The sequence below is a fragment of the Elephantulus edwardii genome, unplaced genomic scaffold (genome assembly GCF_000299155.1).
Source record: "Elephantulus edwardii isolate Elephantulus edwardi_28Jun2011 unplaced genomic scaffold, EleEdw1.0 scaffold00083, whole genome shotgun sequence".
Taxonomy (NCBI): domain Eukaryota; kingdom Metazoa; phylum Chordata; class Mammalia; order Macroscelidea; family Macroscelididae; genus Elephantulus; species Elephantulus edwardii.
The window spans coordinates 5,869,459-5,887,786 of NW_006399833.1; the positions used below are offsets into that span (position 1 = coordinate 5,869,459).

The following is an 18,328-nucleotide window of genomic DNA, read 5'->3' on the forward strand; positions in this document are numbered from 1 at the left end:
ACTGAAGGCTGCAGTCCTTGACTCTCTGCCGGAAGAATTTCAGGTCCTCCTCAGTTTCAGCAAGCAGGGTTGTGTCATCTGCATAACGCAGGTTGTTAATAGATCTTCCATCAGTCCTGAAGCCACACTTCTCCTCATAGAGTTCAGCCTCTTGCATAATCTGTTCTGCATACAGGTTGAAAAGGTATGGAGATAGGACACATCCCTTTCTAGGTTAGACCATGATAGGCTTCTACAGAGATGGCTAGAATGAATTTATAACTTTCATTGTGCTTTTTCTTTTAGTTATTTCCCCAAATTGTATGAGGTTGTGTGGGACATTTTGAATTCTTAAATCACAGCTGAGGAAGAAAAAAAACAGAGACGTGGCTGATAGCAATCTGAGAAAACTGCAAATATGTTTAGTTGTATTTCTTCCTTTTCCAAATTAAGCTAAAACCCTGTAATTATTTTAGTGTAGTGTATATACTACTTCTCTCTTTGTATTTCTTTTTACCCAATAGGATATGCAAGTATATTGATATATAAAGTCTAGGTAGAATTGTCAGGGTGAAAGTAATAATAAATAATAATATTGTATTTAAGTTAATCTTTGTTTTGTAAAAAAAATATTGTGCAATAGAATTTAAAGATCTTAATGTACATGCTCAACAAACAAAAGGAGATACAACTGGCATAAAAATGTGCTCAATGTACTTGTATTAATATTTAAATGTTCTAAAAATCACATTTTTAGCACAGGATGGAATACCTCTCATAGCTTATATTTAGCCACATAATACTGGAAGCCTCTTGTCTAGAGTCAATCAGGACCGGATGGGTGGGCCTTGTATTTAAAAGGCAGTTGGGCCCTGACTAAATCTTTAATTTGCAGACTTAAGTGCTAAGTGTTTGGATTCCGGAAGGTGGATTCTTTTGTTTTGGTGAAGGTCGAGTGTGAACCGTTTGGTTGGTGGGGGTTTTTTGTTTGTTTTTTGTTGTTGTTGTTGCTGTTGTTGTTCATTATAGTGTGTGAGCTGATTGGATTTGCCAGATTTAGCTAACAATCAGCTGTGAGCTTAAAGCCTCTTGGTTTAGAGTTAGCCAGGACTTGGTGAGTGGGCCTTGTATTTAAAAGGCAGTAGGGCCCTTGGGCCTGGTGTTAATTATGTTTGGAATGAACACTCTTCTAAGTGGTACAACACTGTTATGTCAATTTGCTGTACTGCAGTAACTTGGGGTTGTTGTGATGCTGAATGCTGTGCCACTGGGGTGTCAAATGCCTTAATGGCTACCCATTGTGAACAGTGTTTGGTGGAGCTCCCAGACTGTGAAAGAGTTGGAAGCAGGAGTGGCATCCACTTCCTAAACAAGCCTCTGGAAACTCTATGAACATAGAGAAATGACAATAGCTATAGAACCTGGTTCAGGTCTTTTGTTCATAGGCTCGCTATGAGTCATGCTTGAATCTACAGCACTTAACAACAACAACATTTATATCATACAGTCAGGATTATAAATTAGACTATTTCTAAGACATCTTAATAGTAAAGATCAAGGATGCTCTAATTACTTGCTAACTCTGACTTACAAAGTCTTGTAACTTATACCTTCTGCATGGCTGAAATTCTAACATTGTTCTTTGCCGTTATGAAAAGATTATGCAATATTCTTGTTTTGTTCCCTTTTTTAACTTTGCAATAGAAAACTTAATAAAAATATTCCAAATTGTCATCTCTCTGGTATAAAATCTTCTAATTATACTTTTCAAGCTTTGCTTTCAACTCCAGTTTTCTACCAGTATTTAATTAAGCCTGACTATTTGCTATTCTCTATTCCGAGGCAGTTATACAATTTGAAATGATTGTCAAGTTAATGTCTTGTTGAATATAAACTCTTCATTTGGCAGCATGAAAATAAAAATTACTAAGGCACATGAAGCAAAATACTTTTCATTCTGTGACCTCTTAACTCTTGCAGAAATCGAATCTCTTGATCTTTATTATTTGATTTGCCAATTGCATAGAAGGCTACTGCTTTAATGACCTTTTCGGCATCAGTTATATATATATATATATATACTGTATTTCATGTCAGCAGATCATATTGTAAACTTCAACCTGAGCCATATGTGTTGTAATGCTTACCTAGTCTCAGGAAAAAGTACAGTTGGATCCACTAAAATTTATTACTAGTAAAATGCATCAAAAGGAACTCTGGTTGTCTGGATGTTCTGGTGGCCTTGTGGTAAGAAGCGGTGCTGCAATCCCAAAGTTGGAATCCACTAGCTATTTTGTGGAAGAAAAATGGTCAATCTCCTCCCATTTGATTTACTGCCTCTGAAAACCCACTGGAGGGTCAGCTATGAGTCAGGCCTGATTTGATAGCACTAAACAACAACAGTGAGCATCAAAACCCAAAGAGTTGGCATATTCTTTTCATAGCTGAAGGACGTGGTTGTTGTTTGGTGATGACATTGAACAACAGATCTGAACCCTGTCCTATATTATGCTATCTTCACAATCTTTGACACACTTGAATGGCTACAACAGCCACTGTGTCAATCCACCTGGTTAAGGATCTTCCTCTCTTTCACTGACCCTCCACCTTCCCAACCATGATGTCTCTCTCCAAGGAATAGCATCTCCTAGCAACATGCCCAAAGTGTATGAGATGAAGCTTTATCATTTTTGCCTCCATGAAGCACTCTGGCTGCACTTTCAGTTTACACATTAAATAAGGCTAAGGCGAATCTCACTAGCTCCTGGGCCTCCTGCAGTGCAGGCAGGTTGGGATGGGCAAAAGCACAACCTATTATTCAATCATGAGAGCTTTCCAGGCTCTGCTGCATTCTGATGCCCCAAGCCATAACATTCACAGCTTTACCTCCAGGCAAAGGCCCACCTCACACACCTTCCATGCAGCCAGTCAGTGGTGAGGATTTCTGTTTTCTTGACAATAAGATGTGATACATAGTGAAGGCTTTCATTTTCTACAGAAAGCAGTTCAAGTCATCCCTTTTTTTCAGCAAGCCAGGTTTTGTCATGTGCATAATGAAGGTTACAGATGAGTCTTCCTCCAATCCTGATGTCACATTCTTTTTCATAGAGTCCAACTTCTATTATCATTTATTCAGCAGTTGAAGGATTCTATATTTTATTATCCTAACTTTTTTTACTATAAAACTCTTAGAGTGTGTGTGTGTGTGTGTGTGTGTGTGTGTGTGTGTGTGTGTATGAAGTCCATAATATATTCAAGACTCTTCTCCAGGACCACAACTCAAAGGTATCAATTGTTCTTCCTTAGCCATCCTTTGCCATCATCGATTGTCATCCTTAGTCACTGTTCAGTTCTCTAATGTATAACAAGTAATTGTGAAGACCGTGGCCTGGATCAGATGCACTTTAGTCTCCAGACTTACATCATTGCTCTTCAGAACTGTAGAGAGGTCCCTGAAGGCTGATTTAACCAATAAAATTTGTCTTTTTATTTCCTGACTGCTGGCACCAAGAATGTTGCTTGTGTAATCAGCAAGCTGGAATTGTTAATAACCTCAATCTCTTTTCTATCTTGGTGCTACCATTTGGCCCATTGGTGAGAATCTTTGTCTTCTTGATGTTGAGCTTCAATCCATATTGAAGACTACAGTCTTTGACCTTCTGCAGCAAATGCCTCAGGTCCTCCTCAGTTTCCACAAGCAAGGTTGTATCATCTGCATAATGCAGACTGTTAATGAGTCTTCCTCTAATCCTGATGTCACCTTGCTCCTCATAAAGTCCAGCCTCCCAGATGATTTGTTCTACATATAGAATGAAAAGGTATGGAGATAGGATGCATCCTTGATGCATACCTTTCCTGATCGTGAACCATGAAGTGTTTCCTTGCTATATTCTGACAACTGCATCCTGGTCCAAATATAGATTTTGCATGAATACAAAGTGTTCTGGGATTCCCATTCTTGTCAAGATTAGCCACAATTTGTTGTGTTCCACAGAGTCAAATGACCTTGCATAGTCAATGAAACACAAGTAGACATTCTTCTGGTACTCTCTACTTTCAACCAAGATCCATCTGATACTGGTAATAATATCTCTAGTGCCATGACCTCACCTCTTCTAAACTCAGCTTGTATGTCTGGTAGTTGTCTGTTGATATACTTATCTTCACACCCACTGCAGTCACTATGAATATCATTGAAGAGGCCTGGGAGGCATTTAAGTAGAACCTGTCTATTAGTATTAAGACTCTTGATGAGATGGATTGACTGAGTGACTGGGGTAATGGGCATAGGTGTGTCACAGACAATAAGGTTATCTCAGGACAGAGCAGGGTTCAAAGCTGTTGTACATAAGGTTGCTTTGAGTCTCAAGTGACTCAATGGCACATAACAATAACATGTAATTACCCTCTTATGATATAAAATAAAATTCATTTTTAAATTATAACTAACCTTTAAGAGCTTACATTTTAAAACAATTATTCAAAGCAATTTAAAGGTCATAGAGAAATAAGAATGCAAATATTTTGTCATGTTTCTGTTAACAAATACATTTCATTTCTAGAATATGCTATGTAAAAAGTTAAAAAAGGTTTCTTTACTTATTTCTAATATGTTGAGTTGATGTCTGCTAACTTATATTTATATTTAATATTTGTTTTACTCTTTACATACTTAGTCTTCTTTTAACATAGTGGATCTTTTTGCAAGAACTGCTCAGCTTTTGGCTGAACTGTAACTTCCTGCCTCTTGAACTTCAGGTCTACCAAGGTATTGTAGTTCTTTCTCAAAAGCAATAAAGCAAAGCTTTATATGTGAAAATAAAAGGAAAAAAATTCTCCAGCTAAGTCTTTAACTTCTTTGCCCTTATTTTATAGAGCTACCTCTTGGAGGAGTACTGAAAATTCAGCTCCTTGACAACTATTTGAACTTTAACAGTAGACAGTGATCCATATAGAGCTATACTGTTGTGTACCATCAAATTGGAGTTCACCCATAGCTGAGCCACCACTGGGTTTTCACAGGCCATTAATTGGGTGAGGAGATTGCCTATCTTTCTCCCACACAGTAGCTGGTGGATTTGAACCTTTGGAATTGCAGTGCGGCCACTATCACTAGGCAACTAGAGCTGCTAGTACTGGGTACTAGATATCTCAATATTATTACTTTCTGTTGAGTTAATGCAGATCCATGATGACCTCATTAATGTGACCTCGAAAATAAAATAATATAAAATATCTCTCTTATTTATAGTATTTTACTATGAAATGACAACATTGGGAAAACCACCAGTTTGACAAATAAGCAGAATTCTCTAATCTTCAAAACAATTTTTATTTGGATTAGTGATTGCTTATAGTCAATCAAGGACAGGTTGAAATATGTCATCAAACAGATCCTAAAATCTCAACATTTTTCTGTCTCATGAAAAGTATTCTGTGGGGGGACCCACCCCATAGTCATCATCTTAATCATCCCCTACGTTTCAATTAATGTTATCATTTAGCAGACAATGTTAAATGATTCACTTATGTCACACAGCACATAGGTATTGGAATTATTATTTTTGTGTTATTTTTACTGTCATTTTTTTCTATAAACATGCTTATTTTTAATCATTTTGTTTTGTTTTCTAAAGTTGTTGTTGGATACCATTGAATTGAGCATCACTCACAGCCATCCTATGGACAATAGATCTGACCCCTGCCCATCCTATTCCAGCCTCACAATTTCTGACACACTTGAGCCCATTGCTATAGCCACTGTGTCAATCTACCTGGTTGAAGGTTTTCCTTTCTTTTGCTGTCCCTCCACCTTTCCAAGCATGATGTCCCTCTCTAAGGAAAAGCTTCTAACAACATGCCCAAAGTACGTGAGAAGAAGCTTTATCATTTTTGCCTCCAGTTTGAAAACTAAGGTGCGCCTCATTCAGGCCATAGTCTTTCCAATCACTTGCTAGAGACTGAATAAGGATGACAGAAAAAAGAAATGATACTTTTTGAGCTGTAGTGTTAGAGAAGAAACAAACAAATATGTCTTGGAGATGGTGAAGCTTGAGTGCTCTTTGGGCGTATTGCTAGGAGGGGCTGTTCCTTGGAGAGGGACATGATGCTGTGAAAAGTGGAGGGATGGCGAAGGAGAGAAAGAGCCTCAACCAGGTGAATTAACATGGTGACTGCTGCAGTGGGCTCTTGTGTGTTGGAGTGTGAGGATGATGCAGGACAAAACATGGTCCAGATTTATTGTTCAGAGGGTCGATATGAGTCATACTCAACCTGACAGCACCTACCAACAATACTAGTAAACTTTCACTCACATCACAGATTGATCAATTATTTAATTAATTGGAAGTATTATGAAAACAATGTATAAAATAAAAGAAAATTCAAGAGTCAAGACCCCATATAACTCTCTTACTCAATACTTACTCATTTTTAGGGACTAAGGGAGTACTGGTGGTGTAGAAGGTAGAGAGTTGCACTGTCAACTCAAAGGCATGTGATTCAAAGATCCTAATGGCTTTGTGAGAGAAAGATGGGCAGTTTCCTTATGTGAGATTTACGCCCTCTAATGCTCACCGGTGGGACATACATGAATTTTTTCCAAGTCAGAGCAATGACATTTAGTTTTATAAGGAGATAAGGTAGCATAGTGCATAGGGAGTTGTGCTGGGAGCCTCTCCTCTCTAGTTGTTCAAATCCACCAGCAGCTCTATGAGAGAAAGGTAGGCAGTCTCCTCCACTGTGATTTACAGTCATGAAAACTAAATGAAGGATATGGAGGGGAGGGGTGAGGGAGAAAAAGAAAACCCAGTAGAGGGTCAGCGCTGAGACATTTCCAACTGGAGAGCAATGAATGAGCCAGTGATAGTATGATAGCCTAATAACACATAGTACCTTATACAAGGCAAATTCATGTAGTAATTAGACTAGTATTATCAGATCACAAATTGTTCATAACCAATATGCAATGAGATAAGAACAGGAATTTAAAGGAAGTGTATATAAAATTTTAGAGCAATTCAAAAGTATGCTTGTACTTTGTATCAAGTATTTACTTAATTTTTAGTCATTTTATTATGTTTTTACAAAATATATTAGCCTATGATGGATTGAGAGTTAAGAAAAGATTGGGGTTCTTTTCACCAGAAATACTTTGATAGAAACTCTAGAAAGTACTATGTTGGAAAAATTCTAAAGTTTTATTATTAGGAACTCTGGTGGCCTAGTGGTAAGAAGCTGTGTTGCAATCCCTCAGGCATGTGGTTCAAATCCACCAGCTGCTCTGTGGGAGAAGGACGGGTTATCTCCTCCCATGCAATTAATTGCCTCTAAAACCCATCAGATGATCAGCTATGGGTCGATTCTGACTCAACAGTACACAACAACATGCACATAATATCTGAAATAGGGAGCTCCTGTAGGCAATTGGTTAGAAACTGCACTGCAATCCCAAAGACATGAAGTTTGAATCCATCAACTATTCCATGACAGAATTTTCCTCCTCCCATAGGATTTACTGACTCTGAAAACCTACTGGAGGGTCAGCTATGAGTTGGTTCCAACTCAATGATACAAAACAACAGCCTGAAAAAATAGAATTAATTCTTAATAATTAATAAATAATCTAAATAATTCTAATTAATACACAAGTTTTCTATCACTTCCCCTGCCTCCACACCCGATGGAAAAAGATAACTCACTTTTAAAAACTGCTTCAATATTTGTAATACTGGTGTTGTGTTACCTAGGTTTACATGGCATGCCAGGCGAGAAGGGAGATCCAGGGCCTCCTGGATTTGATGTTCCTGGACCCCCTGGGGAGAGAGGCAGTCCAGGGATTCCAGGAATACCTGGTCCTGTAGGGCCCCCAGGATCTCCAGGATTCCCAGGAAGAGCAGGTCCCTCTGGAATGCCAGGTAATTTGTTTAAATTTCTCTCCAACTTTAGATTTGGGAAAATAAAGCTAATATTATTTTAGTATATTATTTTTGTGATGCACTTGTCTATATTGACAGTGTCCATTAATGATGAGTGTTAAACACCTTTGATAAAAGGAAACTTACTTTGATGGTCGTTTGCACTCTACATTTTCTCTGTTAATGTTTTAGGTATCCGTTGCTATATTTAAAAAATCACCTCAAAATGTAATGGATTAATATCTTTTTATTTGTATCAAAATTTTGCAGGTCAGAAGTAAAGGGATGAGTTGGCTGAAATGTTTATTTTGGATACTAACTAGAATAGGGCTAGAGAATATACGATCAAGATGGCTCTTGTCTGATTCTTGGTTATTCCTTACCCTCTTGGCATGGCTTATCATCGTCCACAGTAACGCTTCACATGACTTAGACTTCTCTTGGTACCATGCTGTCTATTTTCTAAGAAGGAGCCTTCCAAAAGCTAGTGTTTCATTAGTTCCCTGTGGGACCAGGAAGACTTCTTGTACTCTAGGGTTGGGAATCAGAAAATGTCCCTTGATAGAAAGCATAACATAGACTAGATACAAGGAAGAACATAACACAGAGCCAACCAGGAATGAAGAGAAGGAACTACACAAGAGAGGGAATACTGAGAAATGTGGGTCATTTTGGATCACTTTTGGAAAGAGTGAAACACTTATCCATGGATTTAAAATATTGCTGGTGGTAGTAATTAAGGTTCCATCAGGCAAAAAGTTATAAAATTTAATGGTACCTTCCTTCTGACTGTCTGTCGCTTACCAGTTAACATCTTAAAAAATACTTTTTAATATCTCTAAGATCAATGAAAGAAAATAATTACTTATTCTTTAAAGGCGCCAAAGGTGAAATGGGTATGATGGGACCTCCCGGACCACAAGGACCTTTGGGAAGTCCTGGCAGAAGTGGTGTTCCTGGTCTTAAAGGTAATATTCAGAGTTGTCTGAGAGATTTATATGAAAGATAAAATTAAATATTACTGAATACAGAATATTTTAATTGATTGCTTTAAACGTTGGGTTTTGTTTCTTTAAGTAGCATGGCATTTAGATGACTCTTGCTTTCAGTTTGGTGGCATGCTTAGATTTTTCATCCTGAAATATGATGAATGCTTTGTTCACAATAGCAAGGAGTTGGAAACAACCTAAGTGCCCATCAGCAAACAAATGGCTAGAGAAGCTGTGGTATATTCGCACAATGGAATACTATGCTGCATTAAAAAACAAGGAACTCATGCAATATTACTCAAAATGGTTGACTCTGGAGAACATTATGCTGAGTGAAATGTCCCAGTCACAAAGGGACAAATATTGCATGGTGCCACTGTTGTAGAATGGGACTGTCCTTGGGGTTGGGGAGAGAGTAAGATGGATTCAATAATGTATGCTGCTCTGAAACAGAGAAGGGAGAAAACTGTTTAAAAGAGATATGTGATTAGGTATTTCTGTCATGACAGGAGTCTACATGGTGGAGTGGACCTGGGGGAGGGTTTGTAAAATAATGAAAGAATCTTTTCTTTTACTTTTCCAAGAGGGTAATGTCTGGTTGGGGGGAGCCTTGGGAGGGGACAAATCTACAACAATGAATGAATGGAAATCCAAAGCCTCTGTAAATTTTCACTGAAATTAATAACAAATTTAAATTTAAAAAAAAATAATTAAGTTAGAGTAAGGATGGCAATGGAACCACCTTACCTCTGTAACTTGATTTGTGCCACTATTAGAACCTCTACTCAGAATATTATTGCTTTTCAATTTTTGACTCATGCACTTTTAACTTGTTAGTTAAATTTGTATCTTCTAGGCTGCAACACTTCCATGATACATCTTCAAGGATATGAACATGTACGGCTAAGCACAATTGATAACAGTGCATCTAAATTCCAAAATCAATCTCCATAATAGTCTATGTGTTTCCTACTGCCAAGGAGGCCCTTTAGAGTAGTGAGAGAAGATCTTCACCCTGAAACCCACAGCGTCCCTTTTCAGCAGGAAGTAGCTAAGAGAATACGCCATCCCCTTTTCCTTATGAATCAGGGTGAAGTCTCTCTCAGGGAGGAGTGATAGGGAATGGCAAGGGACACACTGACAAAGGAGATTAATCAGAACTGGCTTTGACAAGCACTGTGGCAATTGGACAATTAAACAGACAATGGCGGGGGGGAATAAGAACGAACTGGGGATGAGGGTGGAGAAAACAGTGCAACAATGAATGAATGAAAACCCCAAATCTTTGTAAATGTTCATTAAAACTAATAAAATTTAATAAAAAACCACAATGATAAAAAAAATAGTAAATCAGACTTAAAAAATTGTATGGTATTCACTATCATTGTTAAAAGAGCTCAGGAACCACAGTCTGTAGGCAGTTACACTGCTAACCCCCAAAGTGGTGCCTATCTGCCTATTTGAATCCACCAGCAGCTCCTCAGGAGAAAAATGGGCCATCTCGTCCTCCTGGGTGATTTATAGCCTCCAACAACCCACTGGAGGGTAAGCTTTGAGTCAGTTCTGACTCAACAGTAACAAGAGAAAGAATGAGTGTTAACAGGAGCTCTGGTCCTGTAGTCCACAGGAAGTTTAGAACTCTAACCCAAAGGTGATGGGACTCCACCAGTGACTCAGAAGGACAGAGATGAATGATTTCCTCCGCCATGATTTACAGCCTTGGAAAACCCCCTGGATTGTCAGCTATGAGTTAGTTTGACTTGATGGCAATAAGTTTTTGTTTGTTTTTGGTTTCGGCATTGTTATGGAGCTCTGGTGGCACAGTGATTACATTTTGGGCTGCTAACCAAAAGGATGACAGTTTGAACCTACTAGCTGCTCCATGGAAGAAAAGCAAGTCTGTCTGCTTCAGTTAAGATTTACAGTCTTTGAAACCCAGTAGAAAATTATCGTAAGTTAGAATCAAGTTGATGGCAGTGGGTTTATCATTATTACTCAATCAATCGCAGAGGAAAGAGAGATTGCTATTTGAATGTAATCATGTGTCATGAGTTCCAGTGATTCATGCGAAGTGACCAAGCTGAATTATCCTTTTGAGCAGTTAGCCATATATCCAACTATAAAACATATGAATTATCTCTGTATGGATAAATGAGTCTGATCTGTTATGTTTTCCTCATACATGCTGGCTATAGGTGATGATGGTTTGCAGGGCCAGCCAGGACTTCCTGGTCCTGCAGGAGAAAAAGGCAGTAAAGGAGAACCTGGCCTTCCAGGCCCTCCTGGTCCAATGGATCCAAACCTCCTGGGCTCAAAAGGAGAGAAGGGGGAACCTGGCTTACCAGGTGAGTGAATGGATTTATTTGTGCATATTTCTAGCATATCTGAAATTTACTTCTTAAATGGCATGAAAAGTTACTTTTATCTTAGAATATACCACCAGAAAAAAATTCTTCAATTAGATACATAACAAATGAATTTTCATTTGATTTTATTGTCTCACTAACTTTTCTTTGAGTATTTTATTAATATTTTAACTATTATAAACTGTGAAGTTAGAAAATTAGCTTATGCGGTTACCTCCAGGCCTTCCGGAATGTGCAGAATGTACAGGACATGGTAGAAAGAAAAGAATATATAGCCACAGGCACTTGAAAAAATAGATTTCAGTGTTTGGGATATCTATTGGTCCTTTGGATTTTTTTTTCTTCTTGAAACCAGATGGATATGAATGGGATCTTGTTCCATTGCCATGCTTTGATATCATATCATATCATATCATATCATATATCATATCATATCATTTTTGGCTTTTAAATATCATTCACAGTTATTTTACCTTCAAAGAATAAACAAGTATTGGACTAGAAACGGCCAAGCTTAGCCTGAGGGAAGCTGCTGAAAGTAGGCCTAGGAAACAACCATGTTATTATAGTTATTTTATTAGAAGCAAGTAATGTCTGATGTGTAGGATGGATATTTAACTAAAATGTTCATAACAAAACATCAGAAAGAATGAATTAATGCAAATAAGTTGTCAATTATTTATAATCTAATCTATATATTAAATGATCTACTTACTACTTTAAAATTAGACCTTTTTATTTGCAGCTTATGGTTAAGTTTGCAGCTCTTTTTGTGTTTTAAGCATTAATATTGGCAGTGTGCATGCGTCAATGTGTGTGTACACCAACAACTTTCCCAATGAGCAGAATTTGGAGGATTCCTTCCCAAAGAAGAGTTCAAGATATTATTGGGATTTGGTGTATAATCATAAAGGTGTATAGTCATAAATCACCTTTTTTCTTCTTTCTAAAATAAGATGTATTTCTTTACTTAAACTTCACAAAGATTCTCAATTATACCTTCTGTAACATGGGGCCAGCAGACAGCACAAGCTTATAAAAGATAGTCATGTTGTTGTTTTTGTTGTTATATACCATCAAGTTGACTAAGATTCACAACAGCCCTATGAACAAGAGATTGGAAACTTGTTCTGTCCTGAAACATTCTCTTATCCAGGCTCGAGCCCATTGCCACAGCCACTGCCAGTCCACCTTGTCAAGGGTTTTCCTCCAAAAATTTCCTCTCCTGATAATGCACCCCAAAATATGTAAGGCTAAAATCCACCATCTTTGCCTCTAAAGACCACCCTATCTGCACTTACACCAGAAAATACTTCCTTGTTCTTTGGGGAGTCCATAAGATATTCAATACTCTTCTAAATAGTACAAAGGCATCAATTCTTCTTCAGTCTTCCATATTCATTGTCCAACGTTTAGATACATAGGAAGGAATGGAAAATACCATGACTTGGATCAAGTGCACCTGAGTGTCTATACTAACATCATTGCTCTTTAGCACTTGGAGCTGAAAGGTCCTTGACAACAACAGATTTTACCCATGCAACAATTTCTTGACTGTTGCTACTATGGGTGCTGATTGTGGATCCAAGTAAAGGGAAGTGGTTGACAATTTCAAGCTTTTTTCTATCATGTGTTGATCCATTGCTGAGGACTTTGTTTTCTCCTTGTTAAAGTGTAATCCATGTCTTTGATCTTCTTTAGTAAGTGCTTCAAGTTCTCTTCAAGAACTTTCTGCAAAAAAAGTTGTGTCACATGTGAATTATATATGTTCTTCATGTGTCTTATTTCAGTCCTAATGCCACATTCTTCTCTGAGTAGTCATGGTTTGCTCAGCAAACAAATTAAATAGGTATGGAGAAAGGATTCAACCTTGATGCATGCCTTTGCTGGTTTTAAACCATGCAGTATTCCTTTGTTTTGTTTGGACAACTGCTTCTTGATCTGTGTATAGGTTTCTAGCAAGTACAATTAATACTCTGCAGTGCACATTCTTTTCAATGTTATCAATACTTTGTAATTATCTGCACAATTTCCTTTGCATAGTCAATAAAACACAGATTTGTTGTTTGTTTTTTAAAAAAAAAGATAGTCGTAGATTAAAAGATCTACAACTACCACCAAACATAGGTTTGGTATATCATATTTATACATTCATATTAGCATATTCTGTCGTCATTGTTGTGAAGTGCTCCAAGTTAAATATGATTCATAGCAACCTTAAGAACAACAGACCTGAATCTTGTCCTATCCTGGGCCTCATAAACTCTGACACACTGGAGCCCATTGTTATAGTCACCATGTCAATCCATCTTGTTGGAGGTCTTCCTCTCTTTCACCGACCATCCACCTTTCCAAGGAATAACTTCTCCTAGCAACATGTCTACAGTATGAGAGAGGACGCTTCACCCTCCTTGCTTCCAAGAAGCACTCTGGCTGCACCTTTTCTGAGATATATTTGTTCATTTTTTGGCAATCTATAGGATATTCAGTACTCTTCTCTAACACCACAACTCAAAGGCATCAATTCTTCTTCTGTCATCTCTATTCATTGTCTATCTCTCAGCTCTCAGATTCATAGAAAGTTATTGAAAAGACCATGGCCTGAGTAAGATGCACCTCAGTCTTCAAAGTACCATCATTGCTCTTCAGGATTTTAGAGAGGTCCTTGACAATGGACTTGCCCAAAGTAATGTGTCTCCTGGTTTCCTGACTGCTTGTACCAAGGATGTTGATTGTGGATCCAAATACATGTATTCATATTAGCAGGGACAAATTATTGTAGTCAAAGTAATGTGTCTCCTGGTTTCCTGACTGCTTGTACCAAGGATGTTGATTGTGGATCCAAATACGTGTATTCATATAAGCAGGGACAAATTATTGTAGTCAGAAACACCGACAGAATGAATTGCCGGTCCTTGAACTTTGAGACAATAATCTTGGAGGACACCAACTCAGTTGGCACAAAATAGTCCACAGAGACAATTTTTTGCATCCTATTTTGTTAAGTATTGACTGGGGTCTTAAAAGCATGTGAAAAAGCATCTAAGGTGCAACTATTGATTGGTAGGTTCCTGTATGAAACAAAGAATACAGAAAAGCCAAAATGTATAAAGATACTTAGCCCAAATGACTGATAGACAAAAAACCACCCTCCACTTCTACAATTCTAAGAGCAGAAGAACTGTTGTTGTTAGGTGCCATTAAGTTAAGCACAACTCATAGTGGCCCTATGAGCAAAAAAGCTGAACCCTGTTCTATCCTGTGCTATCCTCACACATCCTGACATACAAGGCCCCATTGCAGCAGTTGCCATGTCAGCCCACCTGATTGAGAGTTATCCTTTCCTTCTCAAACCCTCTACCGTTCCCAGCATGATGTTGCTCTCCAAGAATAGCCCCTCCTAAGAAACATGCCCAAAGTATGTGAGGTGAAGCCTCATCATTCTTGCCTTCAAAGAGCACTCCAGCTGGACCCTCTCCAAGACATATACCATAGCTGATCACTCTAAAAGTGATCATAGTAGATCTTTAATAAAAGGGGGAAATGTGGAACACAACAAAATAAATATTAAAGTGGCCAGGCTTCAATAAGAGGGATACAAATCAAAACCACAATGAGATCTGAATCTCACTGTGTCAGTTGTAAAACTTAGCAGCAATAAATGGTGGAGAGGATGGGGACTGATTGGAACTCTCATGCACTGCCTTTCTGGAAGACAATTTGGCATTTCCTCAAAAAGCTGAGCATAAAAATCCCATATGACCTCACTTTTCCACTGCTAGGAATATACCCCAAGTAAAACAGAACTGGTGATTTGTACACCTATGTTCATAGCAGCATTATTCACAATTGCAAAAAAATATAAATAGCCCAAATATCCACCAACAAATGAATGGATTGAGAAATTATGGTACATTCACCCAATGGAATACTATGGCGGCACTAAGAAATACTGATTTTTCAACGCGTAGTATTCCATTGTGTGAATTTACCAGACGTTCTCTATCCATTTGTTTGTTGATGGGCACTTGGATTGTTTCCAACTCTTTGCTATTGTGAACAAAGCAGCAGTAAACATGGGTGTGCATATATCTGCTTTGGTGGCAGTTTTATGGGTTCTTTGGGGTAAATTCCCAGTAGTGGAATTGCTGGGTTAAATGGTATTTCTATTTGCAACTTTTTGAGAAATCACCATACAGCCTTGGTTGCACCATTTTACACTCCCAACAACAGTGAATAAGGGTTCCAGTTTCTCCTCAACCTCATCAGCATTTGTTGTTTGCTGCTCTGTTGAATTTTGCTATTGTTACTGAGGTGAGATGATATTTCATAGTTGTTTTTATTTGCATCTCTCTTAGAGCTAGGGATTTTGAACATTTCTTCATGTGTGTATTTGCCATCTGAATGTCTCCTTTGGTGAAGTGTCTGTTCATATCCTATGCCCATTTTTTAATTGGGTTATTTACCTTTATCTCGTTGTGGTGTTCAAGTATTTTATAAATTCTAAATATAAGTCCCTTATCTGACTCATGCAATATTATTCAAAATGGGTGACCTTGGAGGACATTATGCTGAGTGAAATATCCCAGTCACAAAAGGACAGGTGCTGCATGATGCCACTATTGTAAAACGGGACTGACATCAGGGTTGGAGTGAGACTGAGAAAAATTGGATAGATTATGTATACTGCATTGAAACAGATGAGGGAGAGAACTGTTTGAAAGTGATATATGATTGGGTATTATGGTTATGTCAAGAGTCAAGAATGAAGGTTGCATAGTGGAGTGTACTTGGGGCGGGAGGGGGGATTCTATACCAATGAAATAATTATTTTACTTTTCAAAGAGAAGAACACTGGGAGGAGGGATGGACAGGGAGAAAAATGCAGCAATGAATGTATGGAAATCCAAAATATCTGTAAACATTCATTAAAACTAATTTTTAAAAATAAGATAAAATTCAGAGGCTAAAAAAGATACTGATTTTGTAATATACCCTATAACATGGGATAATCTAGTGAGCACTGTGCTGAATGAACTAGTAACTCAGTCTCATAAGGACAAATACAGCATAGACCATTATTGTAAAAATAGAAGGATGGCTAGTAAGATGTGTATTAAAGTCCAAAAGAGAAAGAGGAGGGCTATAGGGAGTATAGAGGGGTGGAGATGGGAGGAATCATTAGGACAACAGAGTCTTCTGGGTGGACGGGATGTGAAGGTATTAAGGAAGAAGATACAATGGGGAACTAAAAAGATGGGGTAACAGGCATTGATCAATGGTGACTAATTTCAAAACACAATGTATGAGTGATCATTTGGAACACAATGTTAATGTGGAATGTATGAAACACAATTTACATGAATGATACACAATGTAAAAGAATTTAGTGTGTAAATCAATATAAAATAAAAACAACGTGGTGGAGGGGGGAGGGAATGGCCAGGCTTAATGTTCCAAAGAGACTGATGGAACCCCAAAACCCTTAGACACCCTTCAACTTGGATGTAAACTTACCCCATAGGTTCAGCCTAAAAATTAGACAGTCCTATAATGTGAACAATAACAATAAAGAGACAGCAGCACTTCTTGAAGTTGAAGTGTACCATCTACCCAAGTATAAAACCAAGAAGGCAGGAAGGGATAGAATAGAAGGTTTAATGGAAGGGAGAATCACAGGGAAGAAATGAGAAAACTATGGTTAAATTTTACATGTTACATGTTAGAATTAATATTATAAATCAAAATATGAATGGTCGAATAGAAAGCCAATTTGTAAACATTTACTCAGATCACAATATTAAAAAGAGCCTTTAAAAATGATAGTCAAGGCCTTTTCTTATTACCTGCTTTTAAAGAGGAAGGTCTGTCCCTATGGGGATGTAACTTTCTAATACTTCTATCATTAGTCAAAAAAGAAAAAAAATAATAGTCCTAGAATTTAAGAGATAGCTCAGAGATTATATGGCACAAGTTCCTTTATTTTACAATGTAAGAAATGAGACTCAAAGAAAAAAGTGACTTAATTATTGAGTGTTCTGGATTTATTGATGGCAGCTAAATAAAAAGTGGAAGATGTCACTACAATCCCACTGTCAGTAGTTCATAATACATCAGAATATTATTAGTTTCTCCTTTTTAAAAATTTTATACTGGTTTACTTACAAAGTTTGTATACATTGTTTTCCATATGAGATTTTTCCCCCCCTTTCCTTTACTCACCCCTCCCTCCACCCATCAAATTGTGTGATCCTATCTCCTTTTATTTCAGTCCTAGTTTATAATTTGGGTATCTTGCTTTGCTAAATGTATATACTAGTGATAATAGCCTAACTTGACTGTCTTCTTTGCTTACTTGAAAGGTATTCCTGGAGTTTCAGGGCCAAAAGGTTACCCAGGTTTGCCTGGAGAACCTGGAGAACCTGGACTGACTGGACAACCTGGATCACCAGGACCAGCAGGTAAATATGATGCAATTGTAATTGGATGTCTAACCCTAAATCCTGAAAATAAAATCTTTTTCATCCTATTTGATGATACTTTGAAACTAGTCATAGTAATAAGCTATGGAACTTTAGTAGCAAAAATGTTCCTCTGTGATCCAAACTTGAGAAGATAAGATTTCAGAGTATGTTACTTTGCTGATTCAGGGTCTTATTTTTGTGGCAGCTATGATATATACAGAACGCAAGATGCTATTTTACTTATATACATTCTCATATATGTATTTACAACAATTCTCTGAAGAAGCTTGAACTTGAACTTGTATATATAAGTAGTTAGAAAGCATGGACCCAGTGACAGAAATGAAACTGGAGCTAGAATGATTGAATTTTGCACAGTCAATGACTTATTCCTTGCAAATACGTTTTATAAGAAACATAAATGCAGGTTATACACATGAATTTCACAGGATGGTATGCATAGGAATCAGATTGATTACATCTGTGGAAAGAACCACTGGAGAAGCTAAATATCAGCTGTGAAAACTAGGCTAGGAGCTGATTGTGGAACAGACCACCAACTACTCATATGCAAGTTCAAGTTGAAGCTGAGGAAAATTAAACCTAATCCACAG

The 18,328-nt window shown here is 37.6% G+C and overlaps 1 protein-coding gene across 2 annotated transcripts in view; it reads left to right on the forward strand.

Annotated features, from left to right (window-relative positions):
- The window catches only part of COL4A5 (collagen, type IV, alpha 5), a 397,088-nt gene that overhangs the window by 286,951 nt on the left and 91,809 nt on the right, over positions 1-18,328 (forward strand). For both annotated transcript variants that reach the window (XM_006889910.1, XM_006889909.1), the window contains exons 31-34: positions 7,728-7,895; positions 8,774-8,863; positions 11,080-11,229; positions 17,613-17,711. In XM_006889910.1, the coding sequence (XP_006889972.1) occupies positions 7,728-7,895; positions 8,774-8,863; positions 11,080-11,229; positions 17,613-17,711 (507 nt within the window). The remainder of the gene's footprint in view (positions 1-7,727; positions 7,896-8,773; positions 8,864-11,079; positions 11,230-17,612; positions 17,712-18,328) is intronic.